Below are 24,801 nucleotides of genomic sequence, written 5' to 3' on the forward strand. Positions count from 1 at the left end.
CTTTGCCTCACTGAAAATCAAGCAGAATGAAGTCATAAGATCGCACCCTTAGAATTTTTTTTGGTAAGATTGCGCCCCTTGCCTTGGATGAGATGTAAAGGAACGGTCGAACGGGTAGTGTATGACATCTAGGCCGTCTGGAATCATTCCCCAGCACGTGAGGGGAGGGGACATGGGAGGAGGAAAGTTGGAGGGCAAGAGGTCCCAAAGGGAAAATGTCTTTGAGGACGAATAGATCAGCATAAATTTCACTCTTTCTATTTATACAGAGCCTGCCACGGAATATTCCAGCCACCGTTATCTCTCAGACTTTCTGCCATTCCTGTCAGAAGAGGAATGGACAGGAGCAGGCGAGTTCATCCACATCAGAGGAATCTCCTGAAGATAATGAATTTTTTGTGCAGGAGCCACGACTGAGACGGAGACCAAACCTCAAAGTTTACGGAATCGTATGTAGCTGTTAACTTATAAGATTAGCTTTCTTTGGTGAAAGGTTCAAATGAAATGCCAGTCCTAGTGATGCAGACTGAAGATCTCCTGTACGTTGTAAGCATCCAGGGCTCGTTAATGATATGTAAACCATGTCATTAATATTTAAATTCCCTGTATGTATTTAAAGCTTTCGCTACCTTAAGATATGAAGCATTTTTTTGAAGGATGAGGGACAGTGATATAATGACTGACTCATGTCTTCGACTTGCTGCTGATTGAAAGGACTCCAAATAAATTCAGTTAAATTCTTGCTGAATGTGGCGACACAGCACAATGCGAACCCTAATTTGCAGTGATTAGTATCTACCAAAAAAAAACTTGGGACCAAGCCATAACCATGAAAAATTAAGAATGATATATAAATGCGACTAGGCTACAGTACTGTGCAGCAGTGTGAGGTGATGTAATGGTGTGATATGAGTTACTTTTGACTATTCTTGGTGTCCATTATCTTCTCATCTGCCTGAGAATCTTCTTCATTATTTTTTACTCTTCTTGTGCCATGCGTTTAACTTGGTGAATGCTGTGGGATGGAGATCAGCTCCGGCCTGTTGTCAGTAAGCCAGTTTTGCCTTGTTCCTTGGAAAGAAATTTCTCGACCTCCACTTGACTCCTGCCCCAGGGCAGCATGATAAAAGTAGGGAATTCACTGCCTGGGACTATTTATGATCACAAACACGCACATGTTCCATGCTGCAGTTTGTCAGAGCTGGAATGCATCCAGGCGCATATTCAGTTTTATGTTGCTGAAAATTAAAAAAGCTCACCAGTGTTTCATTCACTCCTTTTACACCTAGAGCGGTCATTTTGAGTTTGCATGATGGTGTAACCTGAGCAATTTCCATCGAGTTCCAATAGATATGCAAATTGGGAGATTTATAATTGGTGTCTGCATTGATGTCACTAATTTCACTTGGTTACTCAAAGTCAAAATAATTCCCAGTCCTTTTATTTCAATCATTATATTTAGGTTTATAAAGCACATTTGATACAATGATGGGGGAGATTACCTGACCTCCCCGTGGCATGTTTCTCGCAGCGGGAGGCAGCACCCCATTTGCGGGCAATGGGATCTTTCAGTCCCGCCGCTGTCCACGAGATTTCCCATCGACTGAACCCCATGCTACCGGGAAACCCACAGAAGATCAGAATTAGAAGATTCCACCGGTATGAACAGCTGGAAAATTCTTGTCAATATGTTTGATCATGATATCCTGCTAAAGAAGAACCATCATGTCAGTTATTTACACAATCTCTCCATCTCTTAACATCTTTTAATTTCCTTTACTATGCATCTTCTTAACCTATCTTAATATAATATCAGCCATTTAACCATCTGACCTCATTATAGCATGGGATCAAACGTGCACAAAAATGTTAAATTCAGAGGTGAGGTGAGAGTGACTACCCATGACATCAAAGCAACATTTGACTGACTGTGGCACCAAGGAGCCCTAGCAAAACTGGAGTCAATGGGAATCAAGGGGGCAATTCTCAGCTGGTTGGAGTCAGACCTAGCACAAAGAAAGGTGGTTGTTTAATGTCAATCAACTCAGTCCCAGCACATACATGCAGGAATTTCTTAGGACAGTGTCCTCAGCCCTATCACTTTCAGCTGCTTCACATGCTGAAGTTATCCATGTGCATTTGCAGCAAGATCTGGACAACATTCTGACTGCAGCTTGGTGGCACCGTGATTAGCACTGCTGCCTCACAGTGCTGGGGACCCAGGTTCAGTTCTGGCCTCGATTCATTGTCTGTGTGGAGTTTGTAGGTTCTCCCCGTGTCTGCGTGGATTTCATCTGGGTGCTCCAGTTTCCTCCCACAGTCCAAACTTATGCAAGTTAGGTTGATTGGCCATACTAAATTACCCCTTAGCGTCAGGGGGACTAAATAGATAGAGTGACAGGGATAGGGCCTGGGTGGGATTGTTCTCAGTGCATACATGATGGGCCAAATGGCCTTTTTCTGCACTGTTGGGATTCTATGATTTTATGATACGTTGCAAGTAACATTTGCACCACACAAACCAAATGCCAACAACAGGAACTCTAACCATCTTCCCTTGACATTATATGCCATTAGCATTGCTTAATCCTCACTATCAGCATCCTGAAGGTTACCACTGACCAGAAACTGGATCAGTCATATAAATACTGTGTCTGCAACAGCAGATCAGAAGCTCTGAATTCTGCGGCGAGTAATTTGCTTCCTGACTTCCCAAAGCCTGTCCAAAATCTACACAGCACAAGTTAGGAGTTTGATGGGAAGCTCTCGTTTTTCTGGGTGAACGCTGCTCCAACAACTCTCAAGATGATTGACACCATCCGGGACAAGACTACCTGCTTAATTGACACTCCCTCCACCACCTTCAACTTTCACTCCCACCAACACTGATGTTTAGTGGCAGAAATGTGAAACGACCACAAGATACACTGCAGCAACGATCCAGAGCCCCTTCGACAGCACCTGAATTGCTTGTATCTTCCCCCATTTGGAAGGACAAGGGCAGCACTTGCATGGGAACACTACCAAGTTCCCCTCCAAATCACTCACCATTCTGACTTGGAAGTACATTGCTGTTCCTTCACTGTCATTGAGTTAAAAATCCTGGAATTCCCTCCATAACAGCACTGTGGGTGTACCCACATCACAGGGGTTACCACATTTCAAGAAGACGACTCACCACCAGCTCCTTGGGGACAATTAGGGATGGACAATCAATTCTGGCCTAGCCAGCGATGCCCACAACCCATGACAGAATAAATTTTTAAAATCTCCCATTTTGTTATTAATCACTTTAAGAATACATCCCCTCTTATGCTCTGTGTGTTCCCTTCCTTTCTTCTCTTTAACATCATGTTTTTCTAAAAATCATTCATCTGTCATTCCGATTCAGCTGTCATAGACGCCATACCTGAATTGCTAATAAGTGTGTTTTAGCAACAGCTGCTGACTGGGCTGCTGAATAATTCCAGCTTTTTCTATTTTTCTTTCAGATTTGCAGCAGCTTTGGTTCTTGTCTGCTTTTCCAACCTTCTCCTGACCGGACCTTCCTCGCTCCCAACCCCGACCCTGTGAATTGCAAATCAGCTGTAATACAGTAACCATTGCTCTTGTTTTCACTAAAGCCTAAATTTCCCATTACCTGTGTCTTAGCTGAGTTCCACAGGTGACATGAAGCTCAGTGGGTTGACTAAGAATTTCATCATCATCTCCAAAGCCCTTTTTCCTTGGCCCCCAACAGACTTTTCCTTCTGACAGTGTCTCCACTGCTGACCTGTTTCTAATTCCCCATTTTTTCTCTTCCGTTGATCTGACTCCTTGAGTGACTCTGCACTCATCTTTTTTGGAACTCCCTCCTGAAAATTTTGTCCTTGCCACCTTTCTGACAGATTTCAACAACCAGCCAAACAACAGTTAGTTGCCTCCGTCAGTCCGTTCCTTCCATTTTTCTCCTGCTGCTCTGTGTCCATTCATTGTCCTTCACCAGTTAACACACTCTGATTTCTGTGCATGGGAAGTTCCAAAGAAGCTTATTTTGCTTTGGTTGTAGATTAGCAGCCAATAATTGTACCATTTGTGACATTTACAAGCAAGTGAGCAAGTGTTTTCCATGACACACACACTTTACAATCTGTTTTCCTTATTTTAAATGGGTTTGAATGTTAAATAATGTGGAGGAGTTTAATAAAAACAGATGTGCATATTGCACAAGATTTATTTTTAGTTCATTTACTAAAAACACTGTTTTAACTTTTTTATTGTCACTTCTAAAATTTAGGGAAGACCGAAGTCACCGTGCACCTTCCCCAGACAACAAGATTATCAAGGTATGTCGACACAGCTGTAAAAAAGTTTTGAATTTGAATCTATGGTTTGTAGGACTTCCAGCAAAAAAAAATCCAATTAGTCTGAACCTATTAGGCTCTTAGACTCAGCCAGTAAAATGAGATAGGATGAATCAACTGTGCAATATGACATTATTGTTAGAAGATGTACTTTATGATAAAGTTTAATACTTATGAAGCAGATAGAACCACATGATCTTGTGAACTGCTTTGCATTGCTTGAGGAAAGGAATTTTCCAGGGTATTTATTTTCCTTATTGGCCCTGGGTTATTTCTCTATGCCTCTCCGTGGAGATTACGTGGCGGTGGGAGGTGGGTGGGAATGTGCTTAATAATGATATTCTGCTTCGAGTGGGCTTGCTGAACCTACTGCTCCTTGCCTGCCTAAAATTCAGATATTTGTAGAAAATGAAATGGTTAGTACCTTTATTTTACATCTGAATTTTTCTGCTTTGAGTGTCATTAGACACTCAGAGGAAACAGTATCTTTAAAAAAGCAAGCTTGGATTTCCATACATGTCTGAGATATCTATTCCAGATGAATTTAGCTCTGAAGTTTGCATCATCTAATGCAAGTGTGCAAATGCTTAATGTGTGGAAGCTTTGGGTCACTAAGCTGGTAAATGAAGGCTGTGAATGCCAATACAGAGTGTGCTTTCACTTTGGGCACCTGGGAGGTATTATTGATATTAGATTGTCCTGTAAATGGCGCCACATCTGTTTCGCCTCTTGCTTAACACCAATTTTCAGAAAAGGGAATGTAACTTCTTTCAGAGCCATTCTTCAAAACATAAACTAAGCCAAGCCTGGAGAAAGGCGCAATCTTAACTTGTCATTCCTTTGTACAGGTGTTGCACCTGCCTGCTTGCTGCAAAAACCTACGATTTTGTTTACATAGGGTGGAATTTTACGACCCCATTGTGTCAAGAGCAGGTGGGACTTGAACCTGAAGCTTCAGGCTCAGAGGCAGGGAAACTACCCACTGCGCCACAATACCTCTTCCTTGTATTTATACGGTACCTTTAAAGTATTAAAATGTCCCGAGGTGCTTGCAAGGAGCATTACAAAGTAAAATTTGACACTGAGTTACATTATGAAACATAAAAGCCTGGTGAAAGAGAGGTTTTATGGAGTGTCTTAGGAGAAGAAGCAGAAGAACAGAGATGGAGAGGTTTAGAGAAGGAATTTCAGAATTAGGATCTCAACAGATGAAAACATGGTAAATGAAGGTGATTAAAATCGGACATGCTCAAGAAGCCGGAATTGCAGATGTGTAGATATGTTGGAAGGTTGTGAGACTTGAAGGGTTTTTAGAGGTAGAGAGTTACAAGGCTTTGATTGTGAAATGGAGTGATTGGAAAAGATGAGAATTTTAAGTGAGAACCAAAGTAAGCCAGTGAGCACAAGGATAATGGGATGGCGAATAGGATTTGGTATCACTAAGGACATGGACAGAGTTTTGGATGACTTCACACCCCGCAATCCCACATTGTTGCCCCTCTGACCCCCCCACCTCCCGATCGCAGGCCTCCCAGACTTCTCCAGACAAGCCCCGATGTTCCCCTCACCCCCCTCCCTGGCAGCCCCACCCCCAGGAAACCCCCACCCGGATGCCCAGCCACAATCACCCCTTTCCTTCCCTCTACCAGCGATCCTCTGGCAGAATGGCAGTGGGAACGACTCCCGCCAATTGCACCCAACAGGCCATCACCTCAATAGGCCCTGCCTCCTCTGGTCCCACTCCTTTGTCACTGGCATCCCCCCTTACCCTTGGCTTCCTTTGGGGGGATGGAGGGGGCCTCCATGGCCTCTGCTCCTTCCAGTGAGGTTGGGCTGCCTATTTCTCATTAATGGGGAGTGGAGTAAACCCCACTGGAGGGAACCATTCCTGGCAAGCAGGGGGGAGACACTAGCGGGCCCAGAGACTTCAGTCCTGAGCCCGTTAATGACATTGCAATTGCAATTTAATGATGACTCCTAAAAGCTTGGAGCTGGAGATGTACAGAGGCCATGGCACCCAACAGGGAGCCCGCTAAATAGGCTGTGCTGATGCCTCCCAGCTGTTGCACTGTTCGACCAGTTGCAGCAGGTTGGGAGAATCGCCCCCAGTGGCTTTGGTCCTCATATTACATAATTAGAGAAAATGATGTTGCTTCCCCTCAGATACATTTATACAATTCATCTTGACCAGTTTGTGTGGTTGTGAGATCCACATTCTGGGGAAAGCAGTTATTCCTGAGGTATTTAATGTATTTTTTATATTGTAGATTCCCATTGTTTTGCACATTTTTTTTATTTATGCTCTCAGGAATTTTGGAGCAGCCTGCTTTAATCTAGCCACACTCGTAAATGAAAGCAAATTTATCTGTCACAATCTCCAGCACTGGAATCCGTTTCTTTTAGAAAGTTTTAGATGTGACATTAAACGAATACTGGGGTAGTCTAGCTGAAAATCTGATTCCAAATGGTAGTCATGGCAATGTTAGCAAGAGATCAGAGCAGCAAAATAGATTACTCTTTTAAAAGGAACCACTGGAAGGAAAAAATAAATTAGCACAGATTGTTCAGTCAAGGTCCATGCATCAAATAGCTAGTGTTTGTAATTTTAATTATAGAGTGAGCTGCTTTAAAAGGGCGCTGGCTTTGGGAAAAAAATAGGCAAAACGCTCTCCATTTGTATGCAGACATGCAGCACAAGGTTATAAATAATATTGAAACAGACATTTAAAAATCAATTTTGCCGAGTACATCTTTGTGAAGTCTGTGCCCCTTTAGCCTTCACTTCTTCAAAACATTGGCTTTAGGAATATAATCACCCTAAATTATTTCAGAGGTCCTGTGGGCATAATGACAAAATGTTGAAAACAATATGTTGCGATCATATTTCAGCTACTGAGCCTCTGCTAATTAATTTAAAATTTGAGGAATGTCCATTTGAGGAATGGCCATTCAAGTATGTATAATGACTGTTCTAACAAGCTATTTAGCTGTACGTTGTAATCTACAGAGGATTGGAAGTTGCTTCATAGCGTGATGAAATCTGCCCAGTATTCTGAAAGTATTTCTTGCCTCAGAAATAAAGATCGCCAGTATGTTTATCATCATGTGGCTGTTGTCCACACCAAATTTCTCTTCCACCCTGTATCTGCTGCTCATGTTCTTTATTTAATGCCTTTATTATTTTGTAACTGACAAGATGAACAGAATGCTGACATAATGGGTTGAGCTGAAAGAACGGTGGCAGATTTCACAATGTGCTCTTTCTCCTCCTGACATATTGAGTTTTCTGATACATTAACTGATACATGATACCTATTGTCTAGCGTTACTGACTTTTGAACTTCCCATCCTCCAATGTGTTTAGATGAAGATTTGTCAGATGTCAGCAGCACCAAGATGGAAACTCCTAATTCCATTAATGGCTGTGATCCTCTGAGTACAATGGTAAGTAACTTTGACAGCTATTTATAACCCTCTCTAGGCGTATTTTACTTGTCTTCCACGTTTAACGCTTTGAGAATTATTCTGGCATCAAAAACAAAGATACAATAATTTGAGAAATGTTCTGATTGAACTGTCAGAGAAAAAGTATCGAATGAAAAATGTTCGTCCGTGTCTCATCTTGACTGTTTAGTGTCAGTGGAGTCTGACTAGGCATTTCAAGTATAATACATAAAGCTCAATGAAACCTGTAAGCCATGGAGAGAATTCAATCACTGCAAATTCTCCTCTGAAATGCCAGAATCACCCTGTAATTTTGGGCTTCCATAATCTTCCACCAAATATTATGCCAGCTAATCAGAAAATTAGTTGAAGAAACTGCTCAGAAACACAAGTAAGTGTAAAGTCGTGCAAACTTGCTGAAAAAACTGCTAATGGTGAGTTTGAGTAAGCAATTTTAGCGAACTCTACATTCAACATTAACAGAAAATGCTGGAAAATCTCAGCAGGTCTGACAGCATCTGTGGGGAGAGAATAGATGTGAGATGCCGGCATTGGACTGGGGTAAACACAGTAAGAAGTCTTACAATATCAGGTTTAAGTCCAACCGATTTATTTGATAGTAAACTCGCAAGCTTTCAGGGTTTGCCCCTTCGTCAGGTGAACTCTCCATTCACCTGAAAATTGGTCCTACATTATCACTGTAACAGCTCTTCAAAGGAGTACTTCATTAGCTGTGAAGTATTTTGGAATGTTCTGAGATTAAGAAAGGTGCTAATTAAATGCAAGTTCTTTCTTTAACAATATTTAGTTCTCAAAATTTGCAAAAACTAACAGTTTCTCTGCAGATGAGACAAGGACAGGGCATGCATTTTTTTCAATATGTTTTTCAGTACTCGAGGATAACTAAAAAGGCTATTGACTACATTAAACTAATCTTGGTGTTAGGACACCAAGACTAATTCAGTATACAGGAAGGCCGGGTTTTTTTTATTACTTACTTGATAGTTTCTGTTCTAGTTTATGCGAATCACAAGAAAGCACCCTTAGGCAGTTTATGAAAATGGGCAACAGTCAAAGCTGACAAGCAATTAATAGTTGCTTTACAATGACAGTTCATTTATATTCTCCACTATTTGCCTTACCATTTTCCTCCTCTGTTTTGACCTCGAGGTTCTCTTCCATCTGTATTATGTTTATTATGAATAGAGAGGGCAAATGGAGAGATGAACCTCGCTGTAAAAACTGCATAATGCAAGCATTCCTGTTGTCATAGAGATCCAAAATAAACATTGCTGACTTCACCAAATGCTTTGGCAACCAATTTGATGAGCTTGGAGTGGAAGCGAGGCCACTTTGCAAATCAAATGGAACAATTTTATTTACTGTTAGGAATGTGTAGTGCACAAATGTAAATGGGAGCTCTTAGTGATGTCCCCTCATCCAAGCAGTTTGAATGCTCATGTCTTACCTGGTGATTTTGCTTTGATTAAGCATTGTAGTAACACCTGTAGCGCATTAAAAATTGAAAGTGAACAATTAAAAGTGGGAGGTAAATGGAATGGATGAAGTGATAATAACAGTGCATGTGCTCGTTTAATTTGAAATGATTCTCTGAACCATGATATCTCAAGCTGAACTAGAAAGTTAAATTTTAGCCAGCTGCTTTGTCTGATGGTTGCTGTGCACTTGAGTATTACTCACGGTAGGTATCTCTCCAGAAAATTTGTTTCAGAATCCGTTTTGTCATTTTGATCTTGCCAATGTTCACTTTCATTCCAAAGTTCATGCTGCTGTTACTAGTCCTCCTACTGGTTATTGTAATCCTTCTTCTGTGCTTGCTACAAGTGCTTTGTCACTCCCTCCTTTGCTGAGCTTGGCCTCTGACAGGAGCTCCCATCTACTCTATTGATGTTTATTGGTGCTGATGCCATCCTGAGTCATTTTCTTGGCTATTTTTAGTGGTGGTTCACCTTATTCAATATTCAGAAAAAGGAAAGAACTAGACAGGTGCAAGAATTCAAGTATTGAGGAAGCATACTATCTGCAGATGGAAGGTGCAATAAAGAGATAAGGATAACAATGTGAGAATAATCCACTCCCTTTGGAATTCTAGGGAGTAGAGGACATGTGGAGCGAGGTAATTCTGGAGACTGATAGACAGCGCACAATTGGAGCTAGCAAGGAAATGATGGTCAGGTATTTCCATCACTTGTGATTTAAACAATCAAAGTGAGGTTGTCCCTGATAACCCTGGCACACCTCTGCATAGCCCTGGCATCCAACAGAGCTGCCATGAGATCCCTGTCATCTCCTCCTCATATTCCACTACTTCATCATCCCCATCTGAAGAGACTAGTGGCTCTTCCATGTCCTTGATTGGCAATTCCTCACCCCTTTGCATGTTTAGCACGGCACAGCAGATATGTCAATTTTCAGACCAGTCAAGGTATCAGAAATGCATTTGGAGCAATCCTTTGGTATGCTCTGTGACTGCCTTTGCTGAGTAGTCAACAGTGTTGCAGTGCTTTAGACGAATGCACTGGTGCCATGAGCCATGTTCTGTGGGGATCGCCCTTGTCACTCTGGATCCAGCCCTGCACTTGGGCATGGGTCTGAAATAACTGTGGTAGCTGGTAGTCCCTTGAGATGTATGGGTCATGAGAGATCCCTGGGAAATGAGCACATGCCAGTATATTCCTTTTTTGGTGTCAGAGACTACTTGACTGTTAAGGAAGTGAAACACTAAATAGCAGCTGGCAGTTCCCAGGGAGCCCCAGTAGCCACCTCTATGGAGTTGATTCCATCCAATACCTGCGGAAACCCCACAATGGCTGCTAAGTCATTTGCTGAAATGGCTATCAGCATTTGTTGAGAATCAGATGGATCGGGTGGCTCTTGAATAGGATATTTGATACCTCTTGCATTGCACATATATGTCACAGCTTGGGAAATATTACACATATCCCTCTTGAAGCTCTGAAATGAGCTGCTTGCAAAGAAGTTTGGAGCCACAGTTCCAAAGACACAGGATTACAGATCTTGTTGCGGAAGTACACATAGGTCAGTAAGCACTTCCCAGGAATGTCTTAGCCATCTCTGACATTGCCTGTCACACATCTGGAGATAGCTGGTGTGCGTTCTGAACACGTTCTGACATGCCAATGCTCTTCAGCCCTAGTTGGGCTCCTCCTGACATCAATCCCCCTCGGCTTGTACCTAGTTTTCTGATGAATCATCTCATCCAACACCTGAGGTTGGAAAAAATGGTTTGGTTGTGAGACCCAATGTAAATCCAGAAAATGGACCATGTGAAGAAGGCAAGTAGGCTTTTTTGACATGGCCTTCGTTCCTAGAACAGTTGCAGTTCACCAGTGGGAATGCATGGCCCTCCACAGGCTGCACCCAGAACAACTCCCATCCCACAGTAGCCTCCTCCCACAACAATCTGATTTTTGAGCTAAATTTCCTTGCAGGACTTGATATCCAGCAAGGTGGCAGTTTCTTTGTAGCCATGTCAATGGACACTAACACTGTCACCCTGTAGCTGGAGCCCATGCACCTCCACCCTCCCTCTGTCACCCTTGAGCTTCCTCCCATCTACCTTCCCCTCACCACAATATTACCTTGCTCTTTTCCCCAATCAGCCTGGAGCATCCAACCATCACCCCTGATTCAGAACCATTAATCCACTCTCTTCCATCTTTCATCCTTACTCTAGCACCCCCACCCTCCCACCATCATCTTAGAGCATTTGTTGTTCACCCTTTATTTTCCCTTGACCCTTCTTCAAAGGCTATTGGCCTGCCTCCTCTGAAGCTGGGCCTGCCCTGCTTTAAACTCAAGATCCATTCCTTGAACATTGACCTGCCTTGTGTGGTGCAGCTGCCTCCCGTGATCTCTGCAACAATGGGCTGTAGGCTGGAGTTTGGCTCCCTTCCGAACCTTCTCCACAAACCACCCCCCCCCCGCCAAATATGCCAGTGCTTTGCCGTGTTGCATTAGCCCCATCCTCTTGCCAACCCAACCACTGTGCTATCTGAGGACCTGAGTGCCACGCTTTCCACTATCATTCATTCCACTATGGACTATCCCCTGGTCCTGTCCCCTGAGTTAGACAAAGATAAAACCTCACTTCAGGTCCAAAGGTTGAACAACCTTGTCTGGTACATGCCATCTTTAAGCTATCATGAAACAGCATGCATTGGCCATGCTAAATTCTCACTCAGTGTACCCGAACAGGTGCTGGAGTGTGGCGATTAGGGGATTTTCGTAGAAACTTCATAGCAGTGTTAGTGAAAGACTACTTGTGACACTAATAAATAAACTTTAAAAAATTTTTTAAACAAAAGACACAAGTTTCCCATGTGCCAATAACCTAATCCTGAAGGAAAAACTTAATTTGGTGTGCTTCCCAATTAACGAGTATTCATGGTATGCAAATGAATGGTAAATAGAATCCCACCACCAGGCACTGCATTGGCAGTTCTGCTGCTGGCACACTACCCACTTTGTCTCATAATGTCAACCCAATATTGAGAAGCCAAGATTTCGGCTTTCACCTAATTAAGTCCCACCCCCCCCCCCCAAACTCCAGCCCCAGCCTGTCACATTTCCCATACTTACAGGCCACACCAAATTCCACCCAGAGAGTCTGAGTATGGTGCATCTTAACAGGAAATGGACTTGAAAGCTATTTCATGGAGAGAAGATTTCAAGGAAAAAGAAGAAAAGAATATCAATGTTGGATGGCTTGAAAATTGAAGGAAGTTGTTGGCAAATAAACAAACTGGCCCAATTTAGAGAGCCTAGAAAGGCAACTATGAACCAAGGTAGATCATACATGATGATGATGATGAATTCAATTCAGCCAACAGCAAAGAGGTGGGAATCCACCTCCATCAAGAGCTTGAAGTTATCTGAATTAGTCTATTTCAAATGAATTCACTCAATATCCATATTTGGGCTGGGATTCTTCAGATTGAGCCCTGCCAGTCCCTGCTAAAGAAAATGTCAGCATATGTATTCACTGGCAACATACTACCTGTGTGCTTGTGATGACTTCAGCCAGGCTAATAAGATTGGCTTGCTAGAGTATGAACTGCCTGATGAGTCCTAAATGATGGTTGAATCAGGAAGCCTCATGCTCCCTATTTAAAGCAGGTGTGTCAGATTCCCAGCCTGCATTCAGCAGGGAGCAAGTGGAGAGCTGGCTGTGTACAGATGTACGGTGTAAATAAAGTATCTTGGTGACTGGACTTTCACCCCCATGGAGTTACTGCAGTGTCCTTGTGGCAAATTTTCATTGCATCATCGATACATCACTTAAATGTTCATTCTTCATTGTGTCTGCTTAGAACGTCAGCAGGATAGTTGGTTGCGAGGAGCCTGACATCTGCACACAAATGCTTTTTAGCAGAGAGGTCTATGGTTAATTACCAGTGACAGGAGGTCTGGTGGATTACTTCAGTATCCCAGCAACGTTTCCAACTGTAATGCTGCCGCCTTAACCTATCTGAGATTAATTCACATGCCAAAAATTAAACAACTGGACATCAAACCCCTTGACCTTCCTGGTTTATTGACTTAAAGTGTAAGTCATTATTGTCATATTTAATAATGAGCCAATACTTGCCTGGCAGGAGAGAGTCAATGATCAGGCAGGTTGATTTCTGTGGCTAGGGGAGAGTCAATGATCAGGGTAGCCAATAAGGTTTAACTGAGGTATCACCTGCTGCAATTTTTCAAAGCCATCTCGGCCTTTTGGCTAAGATAAAGCATCAGGTCAAGCCTTAGAAGTGCAATACCTCATTTTGTTAGCTTGGATCTTGTTTGTCTCTCTCATGGGGACCATGAATTGGATTCAATTTAAATTTGCTTTTATGGATGGAATAAAACAATCTTTTAAGTGTTCTCATTAGTCAAGTGTTCTTTAACTAATAAAACAAAATGAATAGACATTTTACTAAAACGAAGGTCCTCACAGCCTTCCAAAAGCAATAATGCATTCATGATTGAACAGTGCAATTCAGAGAATTTCTATAGCCTGTTTTTTGTGTTATAGCAAACACTGAGACCCCGATTCCCCAGTGTCATGTCAACTACTCCTGAACCACCTTGCAATGATTCAATTCTACGGAGGACTAGGGAAGAAGAACGGGAGTTGCCACATAGAAGGTAAGAGATGCCCCATTACTGGATAGGCAGCAAGTGATATTGGAGAGTTTATGACTTTATACAAATTGTCCCTGCTAAATGCTATCAGTGTACCATATCGCCAGACTATAAATCACTTTCAATTATTGTTACTACAAATTGTAAGGAGGACTATAAACCACAGGAAACACCAGCCCCTAACTATCCGCACTACACACAAATGGAGCTGGTATCACAATTGTACATCATCTTGGGATTATTTTGACACCTGCTAATCTTAAAGGGATGTTCCAGTTTCCCAAAAACCTTACAGGGCCCCATTTAGCTCTTTGCACTTTTCTCTATTTATTTCACCTTTCTCATGCTCCCAGCTGTTTTGGATATTATTTGATCCTTTTCCAACACTTTTGATTTCTCAGATTGTTGTACATTAACTTTTTTTCACAAAACCTTAGAACTTCTCACCTCCCCTGAAGCATTGCTTCAAACTGTGGAACTTCACAATTCCCACGGAAATCACTTCACTCTACAAACAAATACAAGCTTCATACCATCTGATTCCCAAATCTTTCTTACCTCCATGTTTCTCCTTGATTGGCAATCTTGGTGGTATCCTTCATGGTGGACTTAGACCTTCCTTCCAGATGTACTAAATAATTTTTTAAAATGATATGACACAATTAATGTATGTGCTAACACTGACCTGCTACAGTAGATTATTCTGCTAAGCTCTGAGCAGTCATTAGGTAGATTTAACAGCTAGTTACCCATCGTAAACACTTCAGAAGACCATAGATATCCCTTAACTTTAAACTCAATATTAATACACTCATTAACAAATAGCAACCTTTCCCTCGGATTTGGCATGAAAAAATATAATTTAATTGATCTGCCTTTTATTAATCCCTGTTAACTGTAGATGTTTGATCTCATTATGCATCGAAGCTTTAGGACTGTTTATTGAGCTTAGTTGCAAGCTGAATTTCACTGTCAGGTTTGGATACATTCTTCTGCTGAAAATTCACGTAGATACGTCTGGTTGTCTTTTCACCATTTCCTTGTGTTCACTTTAGTGCCCATCAATATTACCGAGTGTACAACAATAAATAATAATTAGATTTTGTACTTCTGCTTATGTTTATTTCTGACCATTCAATTTGAAATGAATTTCTTTTTATTTCATTGTCATTTTAATGAATATTGCAGTTGTCAAGGTTGGGAAATGAAACCATGAATGAATCCATTTTTTTTGTCATTCAGTTTCAGGATCAAGTAGTCCTGAGGCTCATACAACATGGTTAGATGCAGATGAATGTTCTCATCAACAACGTGTCTTTCACGTAAGCTGAGATGAGCTGCCTCCACAGCTCCAATGTGACACCCCTGTGCAATACAAAGCATTGAATGCCAATTTAGAGATGCTTCGTACTGAATTACGGGTTAGTGTCTCACACAAATGAGCTGCAGCTGTCCATGTTCAGTTCAAGTAAAATCCTGACAGGCAGCAGAAGAGAGATGTGCATCCCATCTGAATTCAAACTTAATTTTCAGGTGCAGAAAGAAGTTATCCTAACCCACTCCACCACCTCTGGGTAACACAGTAGTTAGCACTGCTGCCTCACCACCAGGGATCTGGTTTCGATTCCTAGCTTGGGCCACTTTCTGTGCAGAGTCTGCATATTCTCCCTGTGTTGGCGTGGGTTTCATTCAGGTACTCCAGTTTCCTCCCACACTCCAAAAGACGTTTTGCTTAGGTGCATTGGCCATGTAAAGTTCTCTCTGTGTACCTGAACAGGCACCAGAGTGTGGTGACTAGGGGATTTTCACAGTAATTTCATTGCAGTGTTAAGCCTACTTGTGACAAAATACAAAAAAGCTGACACCTGTTCATTAAAAAATGGATGGTCTTTCACTTTGAGTAATGACTATATTTTCATACTTTGCTCAATCATCTCGTCTTATGGTAACATTTTTCCTCCTTCCATAGTGCCCATTTGAAGAAATACAGGTAAATTTTCATGAAACTCACCTGGTTTGTAACCCAAATTGCCCACTGCAAATGTTTGTCTGTATCTCTTGTCTGTTGTGCCATGCTGTACTCATGAATGTCTCGTTCTTTTGGTGAAAGTTCAGACATTAGTTGCATCTTCATTTTGGTCTTTATGTCCTGTAAACCTGGTTGTGCAGCCTATGCAGTGGCAGATTTATGGTTTGGCCTGCTTGTTGGTGAGGAATGGAGGAGAGTGTGGTTTGAGTTGAAGGTGATACTTGACTGACTTGGCAGGGAAGAGACTGAACTAGGGACTGGGGGAGTGCCACCATACTCAGCCCGAAGCTGGGAATCGCACAGACTTGCAGATCATAACCTCATGGAGACCAAAGCCAGGTGACGGAGCTTGCTAGGACCTGAAAAATCACATTGGCTGACTTCAAAATCATTGCTGTAATTATCATAGAATCCCTAGAGTGCAGAAGGAGGCCATTCAGCCCATCAAGTCTGTACCTACTCTTTGGCAGAGTATCTTCCCCAGGGCCTCTCTCCTGCCCTATCTCCATAGCTTCACACATTTACCGTAGCTTATTCTAATCTACACATCTTGGGGCACTAAGGGGTAGTTCACCATGGCCAATCCACCGTACCAGCACATGTTGTGAGTTATTTGACATCTTATGATCCCACCTCTCCTGCACCACCTCTGCCTTTGAGCCTGTGTAGCTGTGCAAGAGATGATTTGTTTTTATGCCACCGGGTGTTAAAGTCAATGCATTTGTCTCTATGGTGCTTCTAACCTGTGTGAGATGGGTTCAATATGTAGCAGGAAAGAGCTGTCATTTGTTCTGATCTTTGTGATTATGTAAAGCAACAAGAATCTTTCTTGCTAAAGAAAATATTGCTGTTTGTCTAGGCCTTTATTGCAGTTCAGTATCCCACAAGTACTACCTGTAATATTTATCAGTCTGAATATGTAGTGAAAAAATATTAAAAAACACATGTTTTTGTTATAGTTTCTGGTCACAATTTTTTCATCTTTTCCTTCTCCCCTAAAGAGGTTGACTCATTGTTGTTCAGTGGACAATAGGTATCTGTCCTAAGGTGTCATTTCCCAGTCCTTATTAGTCATGCGTTAACTTTGACAGCAAGTGGTGGCAAGATATTCATCAGTGTTTCTGGTTTCCAAGTCATTAATGAACACAATCATTGGAAATGCTACATCTTCTGACCGCAGGTAGCCTGACTGATCTTCTGCCTGTCATTCCATCAGGGCTTTTGGGATCAGAAAACAAATTTATAAATATGCATCGTTCTCTTTCCAGCCACTCCAAAAGAAGCATTTGCCAAAATATTTTGATAACTTAATTAAGTGAGCTGTCAAACAATATCACTGGCGCTTGTACACTGCTTGACTTTGCTGCCTCAGGGCAAATCTAATGAGTTCTGTTGGAAATGTGGAGATTAATATATGATCCTGATGGCTGTGATCGGGTTGTAAAAGAGTGAGCCAATTGAAAGCTTTGGATGACCTCATTAACTGAGAGCAAAGTTCGAGTTGACTCTCAAAGCCCTAAGATTGTACTCATCCTCTAACAGTTTTTATTTTATATTATTAGTGAATCCCGTTTTGCTTGAATGGTGGTCATGACTTTTTTTGATCTTATCAATTAGGTCTACCAGACTTTATAGAAAATCAGTGGGCCTAATTTAATGTAGATGACAGGCTCTCGCCCGCCGGCTAGAGATCTGGCAATAACTCCATGTCGTCTCATTTCGGGAAGGCCCATTGCATGAAATGCAATTCAGGCACTTAATTGGGCAGCAGCGGGCCTCCCCCTGGATCTAGCATCTTGCCTGCTGAGAGGTGCCAACCAGTCAGAGGCTGGCACCTCTTCATTGCTCAGCAATGCCACCAGGGAGGAGTTAGCTGCTGCCAGTAATGTTCCCCCACCTGAGGTCCAGGATTGCTGAGGGAGCCAACCACAAGTGAGTGAGTGGTGGCAAAAGGGGGATCGTGGGTAAAGTTCATGGATGACAAGGAGAGGGTCGGCAGCAAGGTCAGGGGGGTGGCTCTCAGTGGGCCCAGTTAAGTAACCCCATTTCCTAACTCACCATGAGGGGGCTATTAAATTCTGCCCAGTTTGTTTTACAAATTTGCTCTTTTGGTTGAATTACAGAAAGGATTCAGACTATGAGGATTTTCTTTCCTTCAATATGTTCTTTGTCACTCCAGTTCAGACAGGAAAGAAATGTTTGGTTTGAGCACCGTAGGTATGAGTGTGAAATTGGCTGAGCACTCATCCAATGATGCTATCAGGAGGCACAAACCACTTTCAGGCTCAGGCCTCATGAACACTTTGTTGATGAGTTGTGAAGGACAAATAGGCAACCTATTATAGCTCACCTGTTCCGTAGGGAGAAACATCAACCAGTTACCCCATGAGACAGTCAACAGGTCAGTCTTGTCTCGGGATGGATATGGGAGGCAGTTGGCGTAAACACCAAGAGGGGACACCTCCTGGCTTTCTTCTTTGGCTTGCTAATTGAGTCTCTCAGAGCCTGGAGAATTGGTAACTTTGACCCTCACAGTGATAACTGGACATGACTGACTTTGCAGTGATGTTGTGATTGTAATTGTGCTGTTCCATATGTTAATAACTATGATAGTGATTATATAGATGAGTGCCAGGTACAAAGTGACAATAGCACTTCTGGTTCTTTGTTTTCCCCTGTTTCTTCAGCCGTTACTTGTTATTTTGTTTTTGACAGTATTACAGAGGAGGACAATGATAGCATCTGCTGTTACACCTTTGATGCCATGCAGATGGAAACAGATGGTAAATTTGTATTTTGACTAATTTTCTGATTAGTGAAGCGCAGACTAATAGCACCAAGCATTGATAATACATTCATGTAATTCAATTTGGAGTCGGAGAGGGAGGGATACACGATCCGTTAGTTCAGGGTGACTCAGGGTGGGTAGAAGTTATATTGGATATGTGCAAACAAACATACGAATTAATTGCAGGAGTAGACAGACATTCAGCCCCTTGAGCCTTCTCTGCCATTTGATAAGATCACAACTGAGCTCATTTTCAATTATATAATGTTCTGAATAGACCTCATGTTGAATATTACATTCAGTTCTGGGCATACAGCTCAGAAGCAGCTTGGAGAAAGTACAGCTCAGATTTACCACAGAGATACCTGGATAAAACAGCTGAATTATGAGAACAAGTCACTTGGACAAGGCTTGCATTTCCTTGAAAGGGAGAATTATTCTTTTGATTGAAGAATAAAGCTGATCTGATTGAAGTATTTAAGATGATTAAAGCAATTGATAGAGAAGATTGAAAGTGTTCCTGTAGTGGAGGAGTTCAGAAACAGGGGCGGAACCTTAAAATTAGAGCTAGACTTTTCCAAAATGATGTCAGGATGCACTTATTGACACAAACATTCATGGAAATCGCCCCCAAAAAGCTTTGACGTTGGGCCCATGGACAAATTGATAGATTTTCATGAGGCAAGATTATTGAAGGTTGTGGAACAAAGCCAGGTGGATAGAGTTGACATTTCAATCACCCCATTTGAATGGCACAACAGACTTTTAGGGCTGAATAGCCTCCAGTTCCAATGTTTCTTGTCTGCGCTCAGCTCAGTAATATTGACAAACTTCTAATTGGTCTTATTTTGTGAATGCAGATGAATATCAGGACAGAATCTCTCACGGACCACCTTCCATCCATTCATCATCTTCATCACATCAATCTGAAGCTTTAGATTCATGTGAATTGGACCATATGAACTCCATATTTAGAAAGTTTTCCTTGGAAAGGTATGGGTGAATAAGTAAAGTTTTAATAATTATTCTGAGCGCAGCTACTCAATGTGGCGATACTTTGCTTTGAATATAGACATTTTTTGTTAAATTCACTGGGAATAATTTTGGCTTTATGGGGTAGTGTGAAACTAAAGCAAACTGACAGACCATTTATCATCATTCTTTGTTTTTATCTCCATTGAAGTTGAAATAAAAATGACGAGAAATGGAAGAAAGACTGCTAACTTGCTCTCACCTGTTCTATGCTGTCACACAAAGTCAAGCTCTATTCCACTGTAACTGAGACTGAAAATTGTGTGTGAGAAATACCACTGTAATGTAGCATCGATTTTCTTTCTGTTAGTTTGACTCGTGCCAGGATTTTATGGGGCCCAGTGAAGAGTGCTGCGATGTGGAGAGGGGGGTGAAAAATCACATCTGATGGCATGGGGTGGCTGGCATTTTATCAGCAGTAGGGAAGGAGGCAGACAGCCCCCCTACCCTGAGATCAAGTGAAGCCAGTTAAAGGCTACTTAAGATCCTCTTCCCTCTGCTGCTGATATTCTACATCCAGCCAGGGTGGGATAGACTTTTATTATGTGAGGAGATTGTCAGATAAACCCTGATGGCCCCCTTGCAGATTGGGAGGCAAGCGAGCCCTTTGGACTGAGCCCATCTGTCCTCCTCCCAGTGACAAGGATCACCCCCTTGAAAGCACTCCCCTAACTTCACAAATGGCATCGCCATCTTCCTGGAACCTGCCTTTCTGGTATTAGTGAGCTGACTTCCTGGTCAATCCTCTATTCTTGCTGGTTTTATCACTTTGCTGTTCCAGTAGTGAATACCGCTCCCAGTGGCCAATATGGAGCTGCTGACTATCTGATCAGCTGACATCTCTTAGAGTGGAATCTCATTCCTTAAAGGGACACATGCCCTGAGAGCGGGCAGGTATTGGTGGTCCCATAACCAACCACGGCAGAGTTGACTCTGACTTTCTACCTGGTGGACAGGCCATTGCAACCCCATAAGATCTGGTGTGGGAATGTTGATGTGGAGATGCCGGTGTTGGACTGGGGTAAACACAGTAAGAAATCTCTCAACACCAAGTTAAAGTCTAACCAGTTTATTTGATAGTAAACCCACAAGCTTTCGGAAATGCTGTTCCTTCATCAGGTGTATGGAAGGTTCTCCTGACGAAGGAACAGCGTTTCCGAAAGCTTGTGGGTTTACTATCAAATAAATTGGGTGGACTTTAACGTGGTGTTGTGAGACTTCTTACTGTGGAAATGTTGAACATTGGAGTAGCCACTGAATGAATAATGCATTGTTACATGTGCCACCCTTTGAATGAGGCAGTAAACTGTTAGTCAAGTGCTAAGGATCCCAAGAAACGTGCAGAGAGAAAATCAGAGGAGTTGTTAAAAGAATTGTCATCACCTACCTATTACCCAATGTTCAAAGTTCAAAATTCATCCCCATGAATTTTAATGGGAGACCGTGATAGAGATTGCATCTTTGATAATAAACTCTTATCACAAACTCCTATTAGTTTACAGCATCACAGATAATGATCTGTGAGAATTACCCATCTTTTTGTCAGCATTTTGAATCATAGAATGATTATAGCATGAAATGAGGCCTCATGCATTCCCTGTACCCTGCAATTTTTTTCTTTTCATGGGGTTGGCCAAATTCCTTTTGCCCCAACGACACTGTCAGGCAGTGTGTTCCGTATACTGATCCCTCACTCCCTAATCAGGATTTTCGTCCTGTTCTGTTGGTTTTTTTTGTCCAACACATTAAGTCAGTGTCCTCAGGTTTTCGATCCTTTTGCCAACAGGAATGGTTTCTTTCTAGCTAGCCTGTCTTCACTCATCATAATTATGTCCACCTCTATCCAACACTCTGATGAATACAAATGATTAGTGCCCTTGATTATTTTTCTTCTATGTATCCCTGTAGACCCTTTCGTCCTTCTCTAAGCTCTGCCACCCAGATCAGTAATCCTTTGAAACATATGATGCACGCAACACTGAATGGTGATAACCTGGTGACCGAAATCTCCATTGTTGGTGGAAATGAGAGAGGCCTTTTCATTCGAACAGTACAGCTGGGTTCTGCTGCAGAGAAGGCAGGGCTGAAGGAAGGACACCAACTGATTTTGGTAAGAATCATTGTGCAGTACCACGAGGAAGTGGCAAGGTTTGAGAAATGTTGTTGCACTGGCTGATGCAGGAAAAAAGGAAATTGACAGATATAAATGCTAATTCACACCAGTGTTAGTATTGAGAACATTGATTGTGTCCATCTAAAATGGAAAATGAGAATGCATTTTGAAAACTATACAGATAATCAAGTGTCTGCCTGATTGAAAAGCCAAGAAGCAATCTGAGATCTCTGACAAAGTGTAAGTGGTTATTCTCATTGCTGTTGCATCCTTATTGATAGGTACATGATTGTGTAGGATTGATTGTAAACTGTCTGGTAACAGATACAAGTCACCAGCCATTTTACAAGCAAATGTAAATTGAAACAAATTATTTATATTATCACAAAGCAGACAACACCAAGACCTGTACGATGAAGGTCAAAGGTTTTTTAACCAGGCACGTTTCAAAAGTTGAAATGAGCTTAAATTATCAGACACTGCTGCCTAAAACTCTATCTACATTCTCTGTTTGGACACTCAAGTGCCAGCTTGGCTTAGTGGTTTGCACATGTGCCTTTGAGTCAGAATGTTGGTCGTTCAAGAACTTGACTATTCTAGGCTCACAGCAACGCTAGGGGAATGCCACATTACAAGAGGAGCCATCTTTTGTATGTGAGGCTGCATCAGTCTCTTGCTTATCTTAAAAGAACAAGGGGATCTCAGAGCTACTTGGTCAATATTTATCCCTCAAACAACAGATTTTCAGCACTCCGTTTGTGCTGTACACAATAGATTATCACATTTGCCTGCCTAACAACAGTGACAATGTTGCAAAAGCATTTGAAGTATTTGAGGTGCCTTGGGACATTTTGAAGACATGAAAGATGCTAAGCAAATCTTCACAGAATGATAGTCCTGTATACTTGCAAGCCTCATCAAAAAGTACATTGAATTTTGACATTAGTTTTGTTTTCTATGCTGGGCCTTGGACAATTATTATTTATTCATCATGGCAAAAGAAATGGGGAAATGAGGAGGATATCTTTTATGCAGCAATGTGTTATGATCTGGAACGCATGGCTAGAATGGATGAAAGTAGATTCAACATTAATTTTCAGAATGGAATTGAATATATTCTTGAAAAGGAGAAACTTGTCAGGCTATTGACAAAGATCAGGGGAATGGGGCAAATAGATAGTTCTTTCAAAGAGCTAACTAAGACATAATCTGGTGAATGGCCTCCTGCTTTGTACTCCACATGCATTGAAAAATGGGACTGCGAAATGTCTTGGAGCAAGGTTTTCCAGCCTGCCCTGCCACCAGGATCATCCAGTCCTACCAAAAGTCAATGGACTTTTAGCTGAGCAGCCAAATCGCACACAGCAGGTCCCACCACTAGAGAGCCAGAAGATCCTGGCCTGAGTTTTAGTTAAAGATTATTTATTAGTGTCACAGGCTAACATTAACACTGCAATGAAGTTACTGTGAAAATCCCCTAGTTGCCACAGTCCGGCACCTGTTTGTATACACTGAGGGAGAATTTAGCATGGCTATTACACCTAACTAGCACATCTTTTGGACTATAGGAGGAAGCCTGAGCACCTGGAGGAAAGCCACGCAGACACAGGGGAGAACGGACTGTGACCCAAGCCAGGAATCAAACCTGGGTCCTGGCACTGTGAGGCTGCAGCACTAACCACTGTGCTACTGTTGATGAAATAGCTAATCTAGTCTTTTTCAACAATTTATCTTTTGCTGTTTGTCGAATGGAAATATATAAGATGGGATGAACCAAGTGACTGCTCCAGTGGTTAGCTTTGCTGCCTCACAGCGCCAAACACCCAGGTTTGATTCTGGCCTTGGGTGATTGTCTGTGTGGAGCTTGCACATGACAGCTTCTCAATCACTCCATGTGGTGGCAAGTTCCACATTGTAACCACTGTCTGGAGAAAGAAATTTACCCTGAAGTTTTTACTAGAATTGTTAATGACTCTTTAATCTTTATCACTCCTAGTTATGGACTGCACACCTCTATAAAGTAGATAAATTTAATCTGTTTATTCACTTTCCACCTCCTAAGGTTGAGGCTGTATTGTTGTAGAGTTTGTGATTAGGTCAAACATGCCAATCGCGTGCAGTTCAACTGTGCCCTTAAAACTCTGAATATGCTAATTAGATTTCTAATTTCCTTCCTTCAGTGTAAACATTTGTATTTCAGAAAGGGTGTAATACAATATAAATAACTATCTGCAGTTCACTATAGAATTATTAATTAGAAGAGAATTAACCTTTACAAAAGACCTTAAATCACTCAGGAATTTATAAAGCAGCCTTAATTAATCTTGAATGACAGGCTTTAAGATAGGGAAGTTGCTATATGTTTTTTTGTATTCTGGGGCTGAAATCTTATTTGTGGAATTAAAATTCCATTCCCAGGCAGTCCTACCAGACAACTTGCTAGTCTTGGGAAAAGGCCCCTTGAGACATTAAGGCAATTGTACCTTAATATTTATTGCCATAGCAACAGTAGATCATATTGTCCTTGCAGATACCGTGGGTTTTTTTTTACAGAAGATAAACTAATGTTGCCAGTTCTTCTTAAGGTTAGAGTTGAAAATTGGTTATGGCTCATTTTTGAGTGTGACCATTTCACACCTGTTGCTTTTGAAGTAGATACTGTGAGTGAAGGTATTGCTCGCTGCCTGCATGCTCAGCACGGGGCCAAACAGCATACATTGCTGGCACATCTTGTGGAAGGGCTGCTTCTGGCAGCCTGTACTGATGATGTGGAGATGCCAATGTTGGACTGCGGTAAGCACAGTAAGAAGTCTCATAACACCAGGTTAAAGTCCAGCAAATTTATTTGGTTGCACAAGCCATAAGCTTTCTGTGTCTATAT

General features: G+C 41.9%; 1 protein-coding gene and 1 long non-coding RNA gene across 2 annotated transcripts in view; one reads left to right on the forward strand and one right to left on the reverse strand.

The window, feature by feature from the left end:
- Positions 1 to 24,801, forward strand: part of card11 (caspase recruitment domain family, member 11) — a 225,878-nt gene that overhangs the window by 160,255 nt on the left and 40,822 nt on the right. Inside the window, exons 10-17 of the mRNA XM_080206404.1 lie at positions 270 to 449; positions 4,277 to 4,325; positions 7,708 to 7,787; positions 13,849 to 13,961; positions 15,928 to 15,948; positions 18,703 to 18,770; positions 19,636 to 19,768; positions 21,716 to 21,917. Of these exons, the coding sequence (XP_080062530.1) occupies positions 270 to 449; positions 4,277 to 4,325; positions 7,708 to 7,787; positions 13,849 to 13,961; positions 15,928 to 15,948; positions 18,703 to 18,770; positions 19,636 to 19,768; positions 21,716 to 21,917 (846 nt within the window). The remainder of the gene's footprint in view (positions 1 to 269; positions 450 to 4,276; positions 4,326 to 7,707; positions 7,788 to 13,848; positions 13,962 to 15,927; positions 15,949 to 18,702; positions 18,771 to 19,635; positions 19,769 to 21,715; positions 21,918 to 24,801) is intronic.
- The window catches only part of LOC145354861 (uncharacterized), a 118,717-nt gene continuing 95,383 nt past the window's right edge, over positions 1,468 to 24,801 (reverse strand). The window contains exons 4-5 of the long non-coding RNA XR_013888910.1: positions 14,517 to 14,589; positions 1,468 to 1,709 (exon numbers count right to left, since the gene is read on the reverse strand). This is a non-coding gene — a long non-coding RNA (uncharacterized LOC145354861). The remainder of the gene's footprint in view (positions 1,710 to 14,516; positions 14,590 to 24,801) is intronic.

This window comes from Carcharhinus amblyrhynchos, chromosome 18 (assembly GCF_965287045.1).
Source record: "Carcharhinus amblyrhynchos chromosome 18, sCarAmb.v2.hapA, whole genome shotgun sequence".
Classification (NCBI taxonomy): domain Eukaryota; kingdom Metazoa; phylum Chordata; class Chondrichthyes; order Carcharhiniformes; family Carcharhinidae; genus Carcharhinus; species Carcharhinus amblyrhynchos.